The 23,203-nt window shown below is 31.3% G+C and overlaps 1 protein-coding gene across 5 annotated transcripts in view; it reads right to left on the bottom strand.

Moving 5' to 3' along the window:
• The window catches only part of LOC143253250 (MLX-interacting protein-like), a 77,185-nt gene that overhangs the window by 40,186 nt on the left and 13,796 nt on the right, over positions 1 to 23,203 (bottom strand). For 4 of the 5 annotated variants that reach the window (XM_076506797.1, XM_076506799.1, XM_076506801.1 and 1 more), the window contains 4 exons: positions 18,426 to 18,548; positions 9,411 to 9,561; positions 6,952 to 7,047; positions 3,269 to 3,348 (listed from right to left, as the gene is read on the bottom strand). In XM_076506797.1, the coding sequence (XP_076362912.1) occupies positions 3,269 to 3,348; positions 6,952 to 7,047; positions 9,411 to 9,561; positions 18,426 to 18,548 (450 nt within the window). The remainder of the gene's footprint in view (positions 1 to 3,268; positions 3,349 to 6,951; positions 7,048 to 9,410; positions 9,562 to 18,425; positions 18,549 to 23,203) is intronic. The other variant, XM_076506798.1, reaches the window with a different exon arrangement.

Here is a 23,203-nt window from a genome sequence, read left to right as displayed (position 1 = left end):
GGGGAACCAGTTATGTCATTGATTACCACATCCTTAAAAGCAATAAAATCTTGTGAGCAATAAATGACTGAGCCGAGAACATGGCAAACTGACAGTTCCATTAAATCAAGTCACAAAGGAGAAGGCCAGGCACAAATGATACGAGTGTTAAAAAAAATAAAGACTCACAAATAAAAAATACACTGGAGTGGGTTTGGGAAAGGACCTCTACAGCTTGATTAACCAGCCCATCAAAGCTTCCACTGAAAGGAGATGCCAAGTATGACTAGCCATCTAATAATGAAATTGCATCCCAAGAGCATAAAGATGTCAAGCAACTGCTTGTACTACTCAGCAAAACACTTAAGGTGCCAAGAAAAATATGAAGAGGAGAGCCCAAAATTGATAAACCAAAGATAAGGACAAGACTGACTGATATCAGTACATGTTAGTAAGCATTATAGACATCCATTTTGGGCATCCTCAACCCTGGAGAAAATGCTTATCTCAGGATATGACGACTCCATGGTAAATCGGTATTACCAGCTATCAATCCCCAGATTTCTTGGGGCAATGAAAAAGGCAGGAATAAAAACTCTGGGAAGGATGTAGAACAGGTTCAATGGCCTAATGCAATAGTAATTTTCAAGCTGCTACTGATAGATTCTGTCCATCCATATGATCTCAAAAAGGAGGGAAAGAAATTGAGTAAGGAGAGATTGTAAGTGGGAGAGAAACAGAACAATAAATCCTCCAGACAGAATTTAAAGCACCCACTGATCACCAATGAAGGAATGCCAGCAATGAAGAAACTTGAACAGCCCAGCTACCACTGGATCTGAACCCACAGAACATTTACTCTGTAGTTTAAAGGACCATATCAAAAGCATAGTGCCTTATAAATGAGGCCTTACATAAATCCCTAAGACATTTCAAGGGTAAATTGATCCAAGTCAATATGGCATCATGATCTATAAGGTCCCAACAACAAAGAAACCACTTATGTAATGCCAAAGCCACAGTCGATATGTGGGCTAAAGTGGATGAGGGAATAGCAAGGGTATGTCCCCTCAAAGTTTCTGTAGACAGCCTCAGGTAGGAGGTATGGAAGAAAGATACTATAATAGATTGGTAAGAGTAAGATGCAAGCAAAAATATTGGGCAGGGGTAAGACTAACTGATAATTTTGAAGCTTTTCCCCAAATAGGCAAAAAAGGAGCTTAACAATAATTAGTCTAAATATGATTAATCAGCACAGCAGTAGAAAAGTGAGAACTAATCTGAAGTCCACAGGGGAACGTGGTATGCTAATTCCATCATTTAGTTGCAAGGCAAAGTGATCAGCATGAGTCAAAATACCAGGTGAGAAGGAAAAATGAAAGATAATTAGGAAGATTGTTCATGCAATAAGGAATAATGAGGTGCATAAGAAATCAGAAAATGGATAAAATGTCTCAAACCCAAGACACAAAATTCATAAAGACTGCATTAGGCCTAGCTGACTCCTCAAGGTTGGGAATGGGAAAACTAAATCTGCAGGAAGAAAATATGATCAAAATTCCTGTCAACTGATCTGGAGGCACATGGGCAACGTCTGGGAACAAAGATTGGTCAATGCAACATTCTATCTTTTGACTCATAAAAGCAGAGAAATATGCTGTTGGGTTGCCCATACCCGAGACCTGAAAAAAAAAAAGCTGATCACTGGTGTAACCCCAGAAGTGGTAACATTAACTTCAAAATTCATTGTATAGAAGTGTTCATCAAATTTGAATACAGAATATAAGGCAACTAGAGTTATCTGATATTAAGAGATGAAACAAAGTTAATGAAAGCATAGTAATTTAAAAAAAAAAAAAACACTTTATGACAAAACAAAGTAAAACGTGAAGTACAAAATGAAGAAGAAAAGCCAAGTTGGATAGAGGAGTGTAGAGGAAATCACATGCATCATGTGAGCATGCCATGCTCCTCTTAGTCAGGAAGTGAGACATGATAATTTGCATGACAGATATGTTAGAATTCTTCAATTCAAACAGGGGGAAGCAGAAAGTTTGAGAATATAGAGGGCAGCATTGAACAAGAATAGCTAATCTTGTGGCAAGATGTTTGCATCATACTGGAAGCCAACTGTTTGTTAACCATGTTAACTGAAATAGAAACCAAGTACTTGTTAAATATTACTGACTTATTACTAATAAATTGAACTGAAATAACAATCAACTGTTTGTTAACATTAACTGAAACAAAACTGATAAAGTGAACTGATATAGAAACCAACTGTTTGGTAAACGTTACTGATTAACTAAACTAAAACAAAAACCAACTGTTTGTTAATTATTACTGAATTATTACTAAACAGAACTGATGAAGGAATTGTTTCTTTTTAACCATTGCTGAAATATTACTTATAAAATGAACTGACAAAGAAGCCAACTGTTTGTTAAACATAAGCAATAAACTAAACTGAAATGGGAACCATTTGTTAATTATTAATGATAAACTGAATTAATAAAGAAACCAAATGTTTGTTATTCATTGCTGGAATATTACTGACAAACATAACAGATAAAGAAACCAATTGTTTTTTAACCATTACTAGAACATTAATGACAAAAAGAACTGACACAGAATCCAAATGACTGAAGTGTTACTAATAAACTGAACTATTAAGATAAATACAATTTTTTGTTAATAATTACTGAAAGATGTAATTAATACATAGTGCTAAAGCTTGGTTATTTTTCCTGTAGATCTTTCAATTATGGAAAGAATCAATTTTTTATAATACTGAAAATTATACAGACAAAAAGCTAAAACATCAAATTTGACAAATTAAATGTTTGAATTTGCATACATTCAAAGTGGTACTGGTAAACAATGAAAATACAATCAGAATGACATGTCTGATGAAGTGAAAAACAACTAATATGATACTCCTGATTTACTGACATTCAAAACAAGTATGATACACTTGACATATTGACATTCACAAAAACTAGTAAAATATACCTGATTTAATGACATTTATAGCAACTAGTACAATATACTTGAGTTAATGCTGTTCACAAAACAACTAATGGGATACATATACTTTACTCACATTCACAATACAACTAATATACTTGTTTCACTGATTTAACAACAAATGTGACGTACATGTAATGACATTCATAACAAAAACTAATATGATACTTCTGAGTTACTGACATTCGTAACAATATCTGGCTTAGTACAATGCACAACAACTGATACATTACACAAAAATTATTATTACGCATTTACATACTTGGTCTATGGCTGAAGTACATGCAGTATTTTGTAAGGAACTATCCTGCTGTACAGTGGGAAACCTATTCATTAAAAAATCTGTAGAATGAAAAAAATCAAAAATAACTTTTAAACTGTTATGCATACTCAGTTAGGTTTTCACATATTCATTAACTTAAACATTATTTTCACTCAGATTATAAGAAAATGATAGTTCAAGAATAAATCAATATGAAAAACATGACACAGCAAAAATATCTAATAGCAGGATGTTAAAAAAGTATTAAGTATATTTTCAATTTCATAATTTAATTCTTTACTAGAGGAAGCTTCTTACCATAATTATAATGTTAACCCATAAATGTACTTTAAAAATCCTAAAATACTTAGAAAGTTCAGATTAGTGTAATAACCTAAAATCTCTTAGAATTTGAAAAATAAGAATAGATTATAAATATGAATAATTAGTATGTAATTGAGCATTCAGTCCATTTGAGCTGTGTCAGAAAAGCTGTTCACAGCACAATTAAAAGTGAGATGTATCTTGTCAATTAGCAAGGAAATTCTGTAAGTTTAATTGTGAGTTAGGTGTAATTACTTTCGCCTCAAAATTTCTGCTGAACACTGTTTGTGCACTTGAGTCTACAATTACAAGTGAAAGTAGCCTGTATAAAATGTTAAAAAAATCAAGTAATTTGTTATTATTACCTGAACTGAATATCACATTATATTTACCAGGCAATCCAAAACAGCCATTCCAATGATAGAATATCTTACAACACTAGAGTAAGGAGTTGCATTATCTTGGTAAAAATGAAATAGAATTTTGACTCAACTTTTGAGATGACCGCACAGGTACCAAGCACAATACAAAAATCCTTTAGAAACGATACAACAATGAAAATAAGATTAAAATGAAAGAGATTAATAAAACCATACTTAAAATAAACTGTAAAGCTGCAACAAGGAAAGATAATGCATTGATGAATAAAAAAATAGGTCAAGCATAAAAACGTTTATTCACAAACTTGACAAATATGTGTTAGTTTTCTTGGAAAGTTAATGCTGTTAATATCATGATATTATATTACACACTCTCTACATGTAATCTTACACTAGTTGTTAAAAAATTAACAAATCATTATAATACTGTTTCATGATGATAGAATTTCGTTAGTACAGACCGCCTAACTGCTTGTGAAATTTACCACACTGTAGACGTAACAAAGAAAAAGATAACAGTTAATTAACACTAGTTAATCATGGAAGAAGTTACCTTCATAAATGATTACGGTGGTTCATGTTTTAGTGAAATTCAAAACAACAAGGTGGTGTAAACCACAAGATACGAGAATATTTAGAAATAACATTAAAAATGTCCTCCATAAAGTTATATTTGAAACATCCAGTTTTAACATTCATATGTACTATATGTAACTGGATTGACGACGTCAAACCACAGATACACTACCTAAATGCAGTATACACAGTGGTAATATGTAAAATAACTAAGAATTAACTCTGCATTAGATTAATCCTGTAAAGATTTTTTTTTATATAAATCATATGATTAAACAACTTTCATCTGCATACATATCTAGTGTGAGTACTTATGGTAAAAATAAATAATGACAGGCTCCGATACCTTACTAGTACTTGTTTGTTTGTTTGTTTTTTAATTTCGCACAAAGCTACTCGAGGGCTATCTGTGCTAGCCGTCCCTAATTTAGCAGTGTAAGACTAGAGGGAAGGCAGCTAGTCATCACCACCCACCGCCAACTCTTGGGCTACTCATTTACCAACGAATAGTGTGATTGACCGTCACGTTATAATGCCCCCACGGCTGAAAGGGCGAGCATGTTTGGCACGACGGGGATGCGAACCTGCAACCCTCAGATTACGAGTCGCATGCCTCAACACGCTTGGCCATGCCGGGCCACCTGGAAGAATTTTTGTGGATGTGAAGAATGAAAATGTCAGATTAAATTTTACTTGATAAAAATTTAGATCAGGTTGTGATAAAATGAAAAGCCACTATCAAGTTAATGCTGATAAGACTGAGCTTTAACAAGATGACATGGTATGAGTGAGCATTTCTTGGCACAAGAAAGAATGAACTAAAGGTTAGTAATGTTAGGAAGTATCATACATTATACTGAGTAGAATCAACAATGCGGTTTACAAAATCCAAAAAGATAGGCAATCTAAGTTAAAAGTCATCCATCATGATCATCTTTGGATGGACACTGGTAAAGGAGCAGCGAGAGAAGAATTTGCAAGAGAAAACATTGTATATGCATTTATACCTGCAATTTACAAGTGAAAGTAGCCTGTAACAAATCTTAGGGATGAAATAAACTAATTTGTTATTATTAAATAAGAGTATATTTTGCATTATGTTTACTAGATAATCTAAAAGAATTCACCCAAAGATAGACAAGATTATCTAACAGATATTAAAACAAGCCTAATAATTATAATTTTTATCCATTTATAATAATTTTATTATTAACTAAATCTGAATTTTTTGTTCAACAGAATAGATTTTAACATATCAGTGACAGAGGAATTGCACTTTAACCTTTGCTTATCTTAATAAAAAACAGTATAAAGAAGATAAAAACATAAGCACAGGAAATAATACTAAATGTGCCAACTTTGAATATCTAGTCAAGTTATATTCTAATCATAAATGAAGTGTTTGTGATTGAATAGCAATGAGTACAAAAAATGTCTCTAGATAGTAAAATATAATTCATATAATACTTTTTCATACTAATATGCTGTATATACAATTGCATAAAACTTCTGATGTCCTACACCAAAAATAGGTGCACTAAAATCCATATTATGTTCAAAGCTGTTACAAACTACAGCTGTATTCTGCATTTTTGGAACATCAGTTTCATAAAAACTTTGTTTTTTTCTTCTAGATTAAAATAGATTAGTTTTTCAATCCTTCATCAGATTCCATGTAAAATGTCTTTTAATTCATTAGAAACCAAAGCAAAAATTACTGGACAGTTAGTCATAGCACTTTTGGCATCAAGATGATATGGTATGAGTAAATTGCAGAATATGATTATTTTAATGGTAATCACAAATATGGTGAATAAACAGTATGTTTTTTTGAAATTATTTCAGTTTTGAAAACAGAAAGACATAGGTACTTTGGATTAAAATGTATATCAATTACATTTTAATTATTATGTTTGTTGCTAACTATGACCTATCAAGTTTTAGAATGAATTAATGTTGTTAGGGTTTTATTGTATCCATGGGTCTGAGAAGTATTAAAAGTTTCCAAGTAAATGTTATTAATACACCATATATATACTATAATCTCATCTGTTTAATAACATACTTGTACGATAGAACTAATGTGGATGTAACATATTAAGATATTTTATTTAACGTGGTAAAAATATGGTTTTAAAGTGTGAAAAAAATAAATATTTCAATGATCTAATTAGATTTAATTGTAGTTCTATGGTAACAATGATTACAAAATATTACATTATCACATTAAATATCCTCAAGATAAAATGGTAGCCACTCCTCAACCAACTGGGTAGTTCCTAAAACGAATAATATACCTTCTATCTGATTTTACATTTGAAGTTCTGATGTTGTATTTGTGTACATAACCATACAGAGGCATTACAGTACACACTTTAACACAGTCTTACAGTAAAATGCTACCTTCTATAGGATCAAATGTGTCCATAATGTCATCAAATGAAGGCTGAAGTTGTACAAGACCTGGCTGAATGAAGTCTGCATTTCCAACTTTACCAGCTGTCAAGAGAAGTAACATCAGTTATTGCATAATTTCATTATATCAGAAACAAGATCCCATTCACAACAAGACTGTTTCAAGTGTGTAGTACCTCAGTTATATTAAACAGTACGCTAAAAATGCTGGGTATCATTTATCTGAAACAACAAATCATGTTTTATTTCTGTATAAGTTGGTACCTAAAACACATATCTGTAAATTTACAAGTATTCTATGGTGATACTTTGGTTAAACTTAATACTTCTATAAAGTTAAATTACAAGATATAAATTATTGACAATTTATACATTTCAACATCCTTTTTTCAATGTTCTCTTTATTTTAAGACACTTTATGCTTGCATTTAATGGTCAGTATTGCTTGATTGTTTTTGGAATTTTGTGTAAAGCTACGCAAGGACTAGCTTTGCTAGCCATCCCTAATTTAGCAATGTAAGATTAGAGGGAAGGCAATTAGTTACTACCACCCACTGGCAACTTTTGGGTTACTCTTTTACCAACTAACAGTTATAATGACCCTACAGCTGAAAGGGGTGAGTATACTTGGTGTGATGGGAATTCAAACATGCAACTCTCATATTACTAGTTAAGTGCCATAACCACCTGGCCATGCCAGGCTCTAATGGCCAGTAACTATCACAAACAGCATATAAAACTGAAATGGAGGACCTAAACACATTATACACAGTGCTCAAATGAACAATATGTTTATTAGCAAAGAACTACTCACTTAAGGAAATCTTAAAAGTTACTAATGTTAAAGTTTTCATTAGTATTTACTTAAAATGTCAAAATATTATTTTTACACTTTCAAAATTCTTTAAGTTTTATTGAAAGAAGTATTATTAAAAAAAAAAAGTTTTCTTTTCCTTGCAACAAAAGCCATGCTAAAATATTACTTAAATGCTTTCAAAATACTGTAGTCTTATCAGAATAAACATTACATCACACAGAAAAAGGTTTACATTTCCTTGCACTTAAATTTATTTGTTTCTGATGGGAAGTCAAATATACAAATATAGCCTCTCAAAGTAAAAAACAGTAACTTACATAGACTTAGTATTTGTGACTTTATCTGGAATGAATGAATCAAATATATTTAGCAACAAAAATTTCATTTTGAAAGGCAATTTCTAAACCTATGATCACACACAAATAGTGCTGAGGATTAAACCTACTGTAGTACTCATCTCAATAATTAAAAATGTCAGCAAATTTATAAATAATCTTAAAAATGACTAGAAAAATATATTAGAATAATATTATGTTTCTTAATATTATACTGACTTATTTTCTAATATCTAATACAAAATAATCAAAATTACGAACTTCAAATATCATTTTCTCCCTAAACTAATATCAGCAGCTAACATTTATTAATAAAATTTACTTTAAACAACTGCATAATTTTTTTTATATCTTACTAATTAATATGAATATTTTATCTGTAAATATCATACTATTGTTTATCCTGTCAAACATTTACTGATAAGAATTATTAATGTATTCACCCTTATCTTTATAGCTAGTGCTTACCATGTTATTAATTAAACAGTCTTACCTAAAAAGTTAACATCTGTGTCAACAAGATCATGTAGTACATCATGAATAACATGTTATTGATTAAAAAGTCTCACCCCAAAAAATAAAATTTTTGTCATCAAGATAATAAAGTACTATATTTTTTCAAAATATTAAATACTGCTTATAATTCTCTAAAAGTGAAATCTGAAATCAAGCAGGATTCAAAGCAGTGTTTACAGGTGATACAGACACAGCTGTCAACACTGCACAACACTTTTTTGAAAAGTTTTGCTTCCTGAAAAGTTTATGCTGATTGTGACAGGTACCTGGTGGGTATGCACAAATATAGTTTTGGTTTTGCTTCATCACGTAGGAACTCTGAGAAATAGACAGTTAACTGTTTACCAGCAATAACGTATTTAATTGTGTTTATGTTTTTAATACACTATTAAGTTCAATGTAATTAAAAGTTTTGCAACTGATTTTCGTTTGTATTCAATGTCCAATGCATCACGTCGCAGTGTCCAACAGTAGTCAACACACATTAACGGATTCCAGTTGCCCTGATATCGTTTTTCCATTGTAGCAATGTCCTGGTGAAACTGAAGATTTTGATGAAATTGTACATGATGGTCAAATTTGGATGTGATTTTGTGATCAGCAGCCAAAAATCGATAAGAAACACCCAACAGTGTTCAAGAAGCAAAAACTTTTTTGTGCAGTGTAATAGAAACAGTAAGAGCCTACAAAAATTAAATAAGTAATTCTGACGAGACCTTCAAACAGAAATGAACTTACTCTTCAAGTAAAATATAAAAAACTAAAATTTTGTTAGTTACCAATTTCTCGAGGATTTGGTAAGTCAAATGGTTGATTATGGTGAAGACAGCTAAAAAGAGTATCACTAAACTCCATTAGAATGTCATCATCAAGTGTAAAACATCCCAGTCCTTCATCTCTAGATGAATCATCTTCAACCTCTAGGGAGTGCTAGATACAAAAATATTGCACATACATAGATAGACAAAGACATTTTAAAAACATCAGTTTCTCTACTAATTAAATAAAGTTAAAGAATTCTTTCATTTTAGTTGCTATTTAATTGCTACTCCTACTAAGGTATTTGTTTATATACATCTTGTAAAAAATATATTTAAATTTTGACACAAGTCTTAAGGTTGGTAAGTAAGGAATATTGGATTTTATTACTTTACTGGTTCAATGTAAACAGGTATCATAAAAATTCATTATGGAAAACCTAGTTATTTGTTAATTGAAATACTTTTTGTAAAGTACAAATACATATGTATTAATATGCATTTTTTTATGTTTATTTATTAACTTCAATTTGGAATTAATTTTTTACTTGTTGGTTGTTTCTAATAACTAAGCAAACTTGTTAGATTCTTTTTGACAACATTTAAACACTTTTTACTTCAGGACTTGATTTTTGGTTTTTAGTATATTTACAGTTTAAGAGTTAAGTCTGTAAACTGTCCTTGTTTTCTGTCCCATTCTAGTTTTGTGTAAAAAGCTTTCAAGGAAGACCAAGTGTTGCTTGTTAAGATTTCTTTTTTAAGATTAATTGAAAAGGTATGGCTATAAGTGTTAAAGAACCAATTTGAAAAAACTACAACAAATAGCTGCATAATAGAAATTCACTCTAAAATTATAATTAACAGGCTCTAAGACATTTTACTTACTTAATGAATTTACAATAGAGAAGGTTCATTAAGATTCAAGATTCAAAGAAATTTTGAGTCAATTGAGATTTTGTGACGTAAAGACACTTACATTACTTCTAATTACTTTAAAATTCGAAGAAATGACTTCAGTTTAGAGGTAGTACAGGTTGGGAAAAAAAATCTCCACAATGGTAGTTGCTTAACTTTATTTCAATTGACCCATAAGTTTGCATTTTTATTTATTTTCACTGCCTGATCATGCAGAGTGAAATGTCAAGTAACAACTTTATATCCAAAATCCTTTATTGTTTATTTTTTATTTCTTCAGTACAAAACACAAAATCTAGATAGCATTATTTATGTACCTAATTAATGCCCTCAGGAGCCTTTCAAACTTCCTGGGTGGGGGACTAATTATGGTATTTGTGCAGTTCTGAATTCTACTCATATGTAATTTGTTAATTCCAATGCTAATAAGTGTATGTGTGTTTACAAGTGCATTATTTGTATGATTAATATTGCTTTTACACAGAGTAAGGTTTATAAAAAATACTAGAGTAAGCAATAATTAGGGAGGGGGCATTAATCATATGCAATATGGTATCAAATTCTTTGTTTAATAACAAATATGCAAATTATTTTTATTAATTTTATTGTTGTTTGTTTTCATTTTCTTCAATTCTTATATCTTGTAAAATTACATTTGAAACATTAAACAAATAACCAGAGTTTTAATAGATTTAAACATGTAAATGCTCACTTTTCATATTTTATTTCTTAACATTTATAAAATCACTAAACATGTATACAAATTTCCTTCCTAACAATTTATGGAGATTTAAATTTGTCACTATGCAATCATGTTTTAGTTAAGCTATTAGTGTCGCTTGAATGATACCTGTTATAAACACAAAATTTAGTTATGTGTACAACATAAGGTTGACCATTACCATTTTACTAAACTTTGCCTCATGCCATTTGGCCACAATGGCAGATAAAACCTATAGTTTTGAAGTTTGAAAATAGAAAACTTTTCTTATATTTAAAAAAGGTGTAAAGGTGTAAAAAAAATAACTTACAATGGAGTCAGTACTCATAAGATGTATAACCATCTGAAGAATAAACAGTTTTAGCCAACAATTGCTCACACCTTTGCCACACAACAGAATACTCTCATTGCATTTAAAAGTCTGCTTATACACTGAAACTATTTAATTTTTATGGCCTGGATAAAAACACAAAAAAAGAGCTACATGACTGAGATATTGAAATGTTAGAAAGAGGAAGGAACTTTCTACTAAACCATGAACCATTTGATGAACTGAGGGGCCTAACGTTATGTAGGAGATTATTATAATAGAGATAACTAGAAACTGAATAACTGCATTTTGGCTATACATGAACTACAGGACACACACAAACACAAAGGCTACAACTTTTCACTTGATGTTAATAAAATCACCACCAAGATGGGCATCAAATTTGTTTCAGGAATTACATCAGACAGTGCAACTAACATATTGCTATTTGTCTGGCATGTTGGGGTTGTCTGAGGTTGCCTGTCCTCATATTCATCATTTTTGTCACTTTATTCTAAATACACCTTTTAATTGTGTATCAAAGATGGACACTGTTGATATTTCTGAATTAGCTACAGATGCAAGATGTCTCATTTAATTCATCTACTGCTATAATCTTCTTCTGTTGCTGATATAGATGCTTGACCCAATATGGGCTCAACAAGACTAGATTTCTAGTTCTTATGAGTGTGATTTAGATTAATCCAAGAAAACATAAACAAATACACTATTTGGTGTTAGAATAAATAAATAACAGAATGTTAAAAATTTGTTTTCTAGTTCTGATGTGTAGTAACCTGAATAAAACTGATAAACATTACACTTCAGTTTAAAGCAGCTCACATCAGTTGTTGCTCAAATAATTTAATGATAGATAGCTTCTCAGCCACTTCTGCAGATATTGAGTGAAAAGACTATTCAAGACTGAATATAACAGATGTGGTGCAGTTGATACATTATTATACATTTGTCTTTACTTTCAATCAGTTCTTACAATTATACACTAGCAACTCAACACATAATGCACAAAAAGTGGAACCAAATGAACAATAAGGTAGATTCATAGATTATAGACTGTTCTCTTTGATAGAATACAATATGCTAAGCTTAAATGTACAAATGAAAAGAGAATATCTGTGTATTTCATGTTGCATGATGCAAAAAAAATGGAAATTTGAATAAGGAGGATCAGCAATGTCACCTTGCAAAATCCATAGATTTGTTTCTGAAACCTCTCTATATGGCTGCATATATTATGTATTCAGAAGAATACTTGACCATCAGTGGAGTATATTCAATTGACTTCAGCTTAATCAACAAGTACCTAGGGGTACAGAATGGCAACAAAATCACTAAACTAGAGCTCATTAATGTGAATAGAATAAATGATACAAAACTTATAACTTCTTACACTGAGACTGTCAAGATAGCAACTTTTTTTTGACACATACTACATGTCTTTTCTTGGTTCCAAATGAAGAGAACCTGTCAACATTGAGATTAAAATTTGTCTTGAACAAATAGCTGAAGTGCAACAAAGAAAGGTGCTTCAGAGGCTGCTACAACGACTGTGAAGTCATAGATCCTGACTCACATGATGCTAAAATTAAGCAATGCACAGTTTTTGCTAAATATGATGCTCTCTACACAAATACATTTTGCTTGTGAAATGTCAATAAGGTAAACCAAACAATTATGTCAAAACTAGTAAGGTCTCTCTGTTGTGTGTCCCTGGAGTTGATAAGATTATCTTCACCAACAGAGCAAATAGAAACAAACAAACTCAACAAAGTCATCATTAAAATTTCCTCTATCCCTGATGCACAGAAACAAAATGTCATTTCTGTTAAGAAAAACTGAAATTTTCATCCCAAACTGAGAAAGTCCCTGATACTCTAGGGAATGAGCCTAAAGTTCAATAACAAGAAGAAAAGTGACCAAATCTTCCAATTGTGCCTTGTCAGAGTAATACAACAAAAGGGAGTATGAAGGAAATGAAAATGTTGAAAATGTCATAGCTGAAAACAAAATTTGGTTTTGATCTTTTTGAAGACATTATAAAAAGGCTTTTGATTTAAATTTTAATGCTTCTTATTCTATAATGTTTTATATCTTATCAGTCAGTAGGAAAACTTTTTGTTTCCTTCATTCATTTGATTCTGATAAATAAAAGTACAACTTGACAATGCTATTATCCCTGTTCCTAGAAGTGGGGTGAGTGTATTGCAATCAGATCTGTATGTATGTCTGTGTTTCTATGCTTGAAAAAAGAAACTAACTCTCAAAATCCTAATACACCAAAGAGTACAAGAATTCTACAAATCATAGGACATCAGAATGGGACAGCTCTCTGCAACTTTGGTCCATGTCAAAATCCAAATTCTGGATTACTTAAAAGCATTTTCTTTATAAAAGTGAGAAAGGGAATTTTTGCAGTTTTGGGTTAATAAATCTGTAAAGTGTGATCAAAGTTGTACCAAATTTGAAGGGCACATGCAAAATTGTTGGTCATTCTATGTCTCAGAAGAATTTTCTGAGTTTTCAAAAGTGAAATCTGACATTGTTCAATATAAATGAATGCAATCTCAGAAAGGAGCAGCAGGAGTGAGAGTACACAATTTAACTAATTGCTTTGATTTTGTATTTGAGTTGAAACTGTCAAAGTAAATAACAAATGTGCATCAATACCCTTTACAGTGTTGTTTGTTTGATATGACTTAGGAGAAATGATTGGTCTATTTAAGGAACATTCTTTAAAATTCAAATTTATAAAACATTTTAAGTATTTTGAATTTCTACAACTAGGACTTCTGTGAAGATAAATCACAGATATGAATGACATACATGAAAATGATCATAACAGTATTTTAAATCATAAGAGTAATTTATCTGAGTAATTGTATCTTGTTCACTGACACATATAAATAACATATATAAATTACACCCACTTCTAAAACATATTTTGTAAAAGAATATTTCAAAAATGTTTGAATTTTAACAAATTATTGAAAATATACATATTTTATTTCACACAATTATCTAAATGTTACAAGTTTTCTATACTGAAAATGTATTTTCAACATCTGCTAACAATATTAGCTGTTCTCATTCAGTGTATCCCTTTATATGCTTCCCCTCCTATTGGAACTGAAAGATTCCAATGTGTGTCTCATGCAAATCATCACGCATGACTTCCTAACTAATAGCAGCACAAACATGCTTACATGACATATGTGACTCTCTCTGTATGCTTCTATCAGACTATCACTTTGAGGTTTGGTACAAGATGGAAGCACAGGAGGACAGTGCAAAGTGTGAGTAGAGGGAGTGTATCAATTGGAAATACATTTTCAGCATAGAAAAATTATCATTTCTAATGAAGGTCTTCTCCCACTGACATGATTAGCTGGAATCCCATATTGATTATGTGGTTGGAATAGTAGGAGAGAATGACAGAAGTACCCCTTGAAAACATCCAAAGATTACCCCTGAAAATAAAAGAGTCAGATCCAAAGATATGACGAACAAGGAATACTTTTCATTGATCTGTGAAATGTGTAGTAGATAAAGGTGGAAAAAAAGAGAAGCACATCCAAAACGGAAAGAACTGCAGAAGAATAGTGATCCTAACCATGTAAATATACAAGTTACTTAATCTCACAAAGTGTAAAAGTGAGTAAAACAATAGATAAGCCCCAAAATGTAAAGAGACCAATGCACAACAGACCATACTCGGTAAGCCAACTATATCCAAAACCCATACGCTGGGAATTGACATCCACTCTGACTCCTGAGCATGACATATGTGTTAGCCTTGATCCAGCAATCCAGGAAATGTCATCCAGTATTGAAAGGATGTCTATATAATATAAATCAAAGGAAGATATACTGGAGGCAAGAGTTTCAGTTGTTATAATCATGGAACCCATGGTTGAACTGGCCAATAAGGAGTGGTCAAAAGGATTCAATGAAGAAATCACCTGATAAAGTAACCGAATAGGAGAATAAAGTAATTTGTGGATCCCATCATAGCTGAAGGCACTGACAGCCAGAGACTGAGGATGAGGTACTGGGAACAAACAAATAGGTAATTTGTGATTGAAGTGTGTGGCAAATTCAACTATGTAGGGGAAAACCCCATCATTTGCAAAGTGACCGAAAATGAATGGCTCTAAAAACTACTTCATCTGTTACAGTTGGTTGGGGTGGGAAAGACAACCTACTATGAGACTGAAAGCACCCAGAACATGGCATATAATGAAATGAATATGGTGAATGTGGGCTCCAAATAACAGACTCAATGTTTGAAAACAGAGATCTTGACAGGGTGTCATCTTAGTGATTGATATGTGCTACCACTGTAGAATTGTAATGAATCATCATCAGGGAAAAGAACTGTAAGAAGCTCAAGGACACTGACATGCAAAAACGTTTTGTCTACAGACCAATAACATAAAGCCTCCTGGTGATTGACCCATTCACCTCAGTCCTGAAAGGATACATTGGTGAAAAGATGTAAATCTAGATGAGCAAAATATGCCTGTTGATGCATGGGCCTTGTTGAACCACCAATGCAGATCATCCATCAGGGTAGGAAGACAGGTAATGGGAGTTTACAAGGGATCCTGATCCTGGCTCTATTGATTAAGAAAAGCCCACTGAAAGGATTGCATATGTGCATGAACAAGGGAAACCAGTGATATCATGAAGACCACATTCCAAAAGCACAATCTTGCAAGCAGAAAGCCAGAAAGTGAGGAAGGTGAAAGAGCATGGCAAACTAACAGTTCCATGAAATGAAAATGTAGAGTAGGAGGTTGGGTCCAATTGAGAAGATAATGGGTAGATTGAAAGAAAGACTTATTCAATTTGATTATCCAGCTCATCTGAGTAATCACTAGAATCTGACAGAGTATGGTGGGATAACTGCAATTTGAAATGAGCCAGAAGAAGTTAATCACCCATATATTGGTAGTATTGTAGCCCCCAGATCATGAAAATGTGGAGAAAAAGGTCTGACCACCTGAGAGAGAAGAATGAAAGCAAGCCTGAAAGGTAAGGCATAAAATTGATAAGCCATCCTGTGATTCATAAACTGAAGATATGAATGAATCTGTGTTGATATAGGAATGTGAAGAGAAGCATTAACATCCTTCTTGGTTATCTATAAGTAATGATTCATTAATAGAAGAAAGATAATTCATTTTGAGTCATAAAACTTTAAACACAAATATAAAAAATACTGATAAACAAGCACCAAAAAAAATATTGTTCATTCAAATTTACAGGTATTTTACAAAAGTATTATAATTACTGTATTATACAATGTTAATTAACATTAAAATGAAAATTTAAAGCTTTACTGCTATAGTTGTAGCATAATTTGTTCATTAAGCTTTCATATATGAAAAATGACTCCATGGTAAAATATAGTAGATAAACACAGCAACTGAGGCAAGAAAAATCAACGAGAGACCTCCAATTCTCAGGTTTTTTTAGGAACACCAAAGAGTTTGGATGAAAAAACTGCTGAAGGATGTAGAACAGGTTTAATTGTCTGTTGAAACAGTAGTTCCTAAACCACCTCAGAGACACACTGGCTAGTCATGGGATCTTAAGGTGAAGTAAAGGAAATAGGTAAAGGAAACAAAGGAGTTGGAGAAAAAAGAAGGATCACAAATCCTTCTGATAAAACTTGAAGAACCCAATATTCCTCAATAAAAGGATACCAGTGATAAATAAAATTAGCAAGCCACACTCCACTGGACCAGAACCCAGTGATTACTCCTAATACTGTTAATAACGTGACATGCATTGTCAAAGAAAACGATGAGAGGAGGCACTCCAAGTAAAAGAGACAAGTAAGAGTTGGAAAGGGAAGGAACAGGAAATGGTAACAGATGTAACTTATCATTCCAGCGTCACCTACACCTGAGGCATAATGTTAATCACAGGTGAAACCCCCAATGTGGTAACATGAATTATAGAACTCATAATGAAGAAGAGTCAACCTATAATTGAAAGTATAAATGACAATATCACTGTAATAAACTGGGATTAAAGTGAAGCTAAGGCAGTTTTAATAGAAACAAGAAGTAAAATAAATGAAGTCCACTTTGTGAGTATACTAAAGACAAACATGAAACTTTAAACAAATAAAAAGGAACATGTCCAAGCACAAGTACAACCAAACAAGAAGTTATAATTCAGTGGAGCATACAAATGTTACACTCCTATTGGTGGAGAAGTAATGCATGATGATTTACATGAGAGACATGTTGGAATCATTCCATTCCAATAAGGGAGGAAACATAAGGCTTGTGGCATGTGTGAAGAAAAATGTGCATACAGAAGGCAGCACTGGACAAGAACAGCTTATCTTTTGATAAGAAGAAAGTACCATATCAGAAAATAACATTTCTGTTCAAATTAAATAAGTTTAGCATTATTCTTATGCATAGACCAATTTTATAAATCTATAAAACATATGTAACTTTTGAAAAGTTAAACTAGATTTAACATTTTTTCCTTTTAAAACAGTTTCATTTAACAGCACTTGTTTAAGCATATAAGCTCTAAAAACAACTTTATCTCAGAAAATATACATCAACTGACTAGGTTATAAATACCTAAGCAGTAAGAAATGGGTTGATATCAGTTTTTTTTTCAATCCAATACCTCACTTAGGGTGGCAAACTACACAAAAGAGGTATCACCTGAACAATGATTTTTGAAGTTTCTATTAACACATTAAAAATTGTCTCTTATAATGTCCTACTTATATTGTAAAAAATATACATACATTCATACACAGAGCAATATATTTCTAACACTAATATTCACCAACACATTTCCCTCAAATTTGATTGGATAACAATATATATCACAAACCTACCTGAATTAACAGTTTGGCACAACCAGTCTTCATAGATATTTATAAAACAATGCAAGTAAATGCATACCAAAAATGACAAATACCACTTGGAGAAGCATGATATCACAAAGTATGAAGATTTGTTGAAGGTACAAACATAAATGTAGCAAAAAATTCCAAACAGAATTCTACACTACTGGATGTTTGTTAACTTACAGTTACTCTGCCATGGTCTGTTCGATGTTTCCCCATCTGTTTGAAAAACAACCTCCACTTCATGTATTCTGCTTTTACAGAAGTCAAGTTTCTCTTCCAATACTTCCCTTCCATGACAACTGCCTAGAAACAAAAATAATATAACCTTATGTATAATTTAGCAAGATGCTCATTAACCTAAAATCAAGATTAAATCCACTAGAATGGAAAACTACCAAAGTTATAGGGATACTAGTTTTGACATTTTTACATGTCTCTTTCAGTCCAATGTTTATTTTAATTACTTCACATGGTATGGTGTATTAAATCACTCACTAACATTTAAATTATTAGAAAAAATCAAATTGTTTCTAATCAAAAACTAAACACTTCTTTGCAACACAATAAACTTGTACATAATTATGATTTCCTTACTCAAAATATTTAGTTAGATTTCAAACAAAAGAGAGAAAGAGAGAGATTAATTACAAGCACACCATTTTAACCAATACTTTAGCCAAAACAAATTTATCTGAGAAGTAAATTATCAGAAGCCATACAGATTACACAGGAATGATTACTTGTTCATAAACATTTTCAAACACACACAAAAAAACTTTAAAAATTACAGTATTCATACATGTAATTCATATCAAATAATGATTAATTTTAAGTACCTAAGACTGATAAAAATGTGCTAAAGCATGAGTGAAAACATTTTATTGCATCAATCAAAACTTAAATATAGACATATGTTTAGAACATGAAACACAAGGGTTACTGGTAATATTTTCATACATAACAAAATGAAAGGTCAAAATTTAATCAGTGATAATTTTATTATAAATAATTAGGTAAATACAACATTGCCACTGAGAAAACAAGGAATAAAAACCTTGTAAGCATACAATTGCTATAACAAAACCACAAGAACATACCAAATTAATGTCAAAATGTGTTTAGAGTTTGAAATTCACGAAATATCAAAAATTTATTTTAACCTTGGAGGTATTGACAGATATGTAAATACACATTAAAGAAGCAGTATTGACACTTTTTAAAATTTCATAAACTAAAGCTCTCATGCATTTTCATTGGATTGAAAATACTGCAAATTTTCCCAAACCTATCACATTTTTAGAATTAAAATGAATTTTAAAGAAGTAACACTGAAAGTTTTCCCTTGTTGAGTTCAAACTCATGCTGCCAATGAAATAGGGGATACAAAATTTCTGAATTTATGTCCTTATATGTTTCAAAGTATATAATTCATAATTCTCCACTCTCCCACATGATTTACTTCACATGTCAGGGGACCTTACATAAGCTATGCTTTACTGTCACAAGTTAAATAAATTTTAATGTTACAGTTGTAATGACAATTTGCTTGTAGAAAGGTATTTGAATGGCAAGTACATGTTTGAATATCATAGTATTTTCAAAGAATTTGAATCAGGTCGACTTATCTGAAGGAACCATTGAACTACACGTTCAAAGGCTGGAAGATAATCTATCTACATTACAAAAAAAATATGTAGCCAAGCAAAGTTAGAGTAGAATCCAAAACCACCAACAAATTCAAAGAATGAGTGGAATGAGCCAGGCTTCTAAAATGACTGGACCTAAAGAACACTCAAAAGGAAGGAAGAAATTCTTAACAGGGTACCTTTTGTGTCAAGACTAATAATAAACGGTAAAGAACAAGAAGGGAAAATGAAATATTACATGTTAACTATATTTCAAAAGAAATATACAAAAACAAAATCACCAATATAAACAAAACATTTTTAAAGATATTCTACAAAAAATCAAAACATTTGTACTTTTTCTCCATTTCCTAATTTAATCATTTTATTGCATCATGCATTGATGGTAATAGCTAGAGTTGGTGATATGGTAGAGAAAATGAAAAATAGAAAAATGAAAAAATATGCTCTAGAGGTTATGCAAATGAAATATGAAAATATAAGATGAAGAAAAGTATTTTTATACATAAAATGAATATCACTTTGCACTTAACAGTTTGAGTGCATATAACTACCGTAACTAAATAATAGTTTTATTTGAAAGATGTAATTAGAATTAGAATAATGTCAACAAAATTGTATGATGTTTTGTGAAGAATGCACAGTTACCATATTCTTTTTGCATAAGTGTCTTTTCCTAGTCAAGGAAACGGTAATGTTGTCTGCCCATGCTTCAAGGATAAATCAAACTATGTGAAAGACTCACATCTGTCTGAAATAATTGCTTACATATGAATATAGACCAGTCTGGCATTGCTAATAACTCTGAATCTATAGTATACAGTCTGTATATAATGTTATGGGAGATCCCATTGTAATCCTCTGTCAGTGTAAGCTATCTGGCATAGCACAAAGGGTTAAAGCACTGAAATGTAGAAGATGGAACATCTGTTAATTTCTACATTTTGTTTTTAATACTCACCACAGAATTAAATATATGTGAACTGTTAAAATAAGAAGTTATGCATTAAACAAGAATACCTTTTACCATGATAATGATGAAGGATATCTGCTTCAAAACTGATATCAAAAATTGACTACAGATAATCAATAACATTTAAATCTGATGGCCATGAAAGCCAAACTCTTCCTTGTGCCCTTTAAACCAATCTTTAACTAGTTACACAGTAGGAATTGGTACATTACCTCCCTGAAACAGGCTAACTCTGTTTGGAAATAAACTATTCATCACAGGACGAAATTGGTCTACAAGAAGGTTTCAGTAATCATTTCCTTTAACCTGACCTTTTAATATCATGGGCCCTTAAATATTCTAACAAAAAAAATGACTTGTACCATCACAGATCCTCCACTACATTTAAATGATGATGCAAGACATTTGATACTATGCTTTTTTTAGGTTTTTCACCACACATGTCAATACCACAGGAAAAGTTTGAAACGTTTTTATTCATTTGGTCAAACCACCAACTTCCACTTTGAATGTTCTTGAAACTCTTCTACTTTGAATATAGCATTATTATAGTGTTATTATATGAATGCATAGGTTATCTATATTATGTACTCTTTCAGCTCTTTTAACAAAATTGGTTGTTGTAGATTAACATTACATTCTGCACACACTTTAGATGTTGTAGTCTTTTGTTTTCACCTCACCACTCATATTAATACTCATTTGTAGCAATCTATCTATTTTATGTTTGATGTGGTTTTATTTTTCCTACCCATGCTAATATCACTTTTGACACAAATCCTCAGGATATATATTCATAAAATACTCACATATGTAAGTGTGCCATTGGTTATTCTTATGAAAACATACCTTTACCTCTACCATCACTAAAATGTTTCTGCAAATCTAATAAGTGAAACTGAAAACGTTAATATATACTGTCAAAAGAAAATTACCCAAAAATATTTTCTTTTGATTTTTTAAATATTTTTTGTGAGAAATGTCAAACCTTTAATGGTATAAAAGTAAAATAATTAATTATACAACTGCCTCATCTTACCTGTTATTTCAGTGTTTTACCAGATGCAAGTGATAAAAAATGAATTGTTAAAATTAAAAGTACTTTTAAAACATACTTTTGCCAGAACTTAAATTAAGCAAAATTAATGTGAAGTGAATTAGCCATCATATGCACATTTTTATATTTCCTTTTAACTTACTTAAGTGAATTTACTTAAAAAAATAAATACAAATACAATACAGGCCTGCAATAGTGATTTTTTTTTCTTAAAATGGAAAATATTCCACAGTAACCAGTAATAGGATTTTTCTTTGTGCAAAATGATAATAAAATGAAATAGTAGTACAAAACAAAAGACAAAATAAGGTAAAAATATATATTCCACTTTTAAGTTAAATTTCAATAAGCTGTTAACATCATTTTCCTACAAGTCTAGCACTAATTCTGCTGCTGTAAATATAAAGTTACTGTTCTTGGTGGTACTAGACACACTTTCAAATGTCTCGTATTATGGCTATTTTGAAAAGGTTAACAGGGCAAAAGCAGCTCAGTTTTCATCATTTGCTGCTTTTCTCAACAGCTTAAGGCATCACAAGTCTTAAATGATGATATCATTCTCATAGCCCGTAAATTCCTTTTTTTACTTTCAACATAGTCCTTATTCACAGGCCATAAAGTATGGTGAAGAGAAACAGTTATTTCTGACCAGCCCTGTTTATATTTAAGAGACCTTCAGTACCTGAAAGATGATGAAACAAAATAATTACCAAGAATAGGATGGATGAGCCTTTATCACATATCTGTCCCTTCTCCCCTAGCAAAAAAATGTAATACTGGGTTTAATAGTACCTAAACATATTTTCAAGCATAACATTTGCTTTCAGTTAAGTATTAGCATTCATAAATATACCTTCACAGAAGCACCTCAACCATACTGAAATAATGATAATCTCATTCAACTAAAATTATGGACAAAAACCAAAAGTGGATCCAAAGGTGGTACTAACCAATTATATTAATTGCAATGACAGTTAAAAACAATATGGCCAACTGCAAGGCTAAAACAAGACTTTTCACCTTTATGGCTGATTAATAAAGTTTGCTCTTTACTTTTAATTTTGTGATAATCACCCTATTGTTAACCATAATCCATACTGAGAAGAACAACAATAGTTATCATTGTTCAGACATTGTTCATTTTGTAATGTCTATGTTGTCTAGTGTACAGGCCAGATTTCTGGTAGAATGTTCACAATCTTCCATCACAAATTAGGATACAACAAAGGAATACCACATCTCTGAGTTTATTTTCATAAAATAAACAGTCCTGACAGTACCT

Source organism: Tachypleus tridentatus, chromosome 6 (genome assembly GCF_004210375.1).
Source record: "Tachypleus tridentatus isolate NWPU-2018 chromosome 6, ASM421037v1, whole genome shotgun sequence".
Classification (NCBI taxonomy): Eukaryota; Metazoa; Arthropoda; class Merostomata; order Xiphosura; family Limulidae; genus Tachypleus; species Tachypleus tridentatus.
The sequence above is the reverse complement of the archived record's forward strand: the minus strand, read 5'-3'. Positions and strand labels throughout refer to the sequence as shown.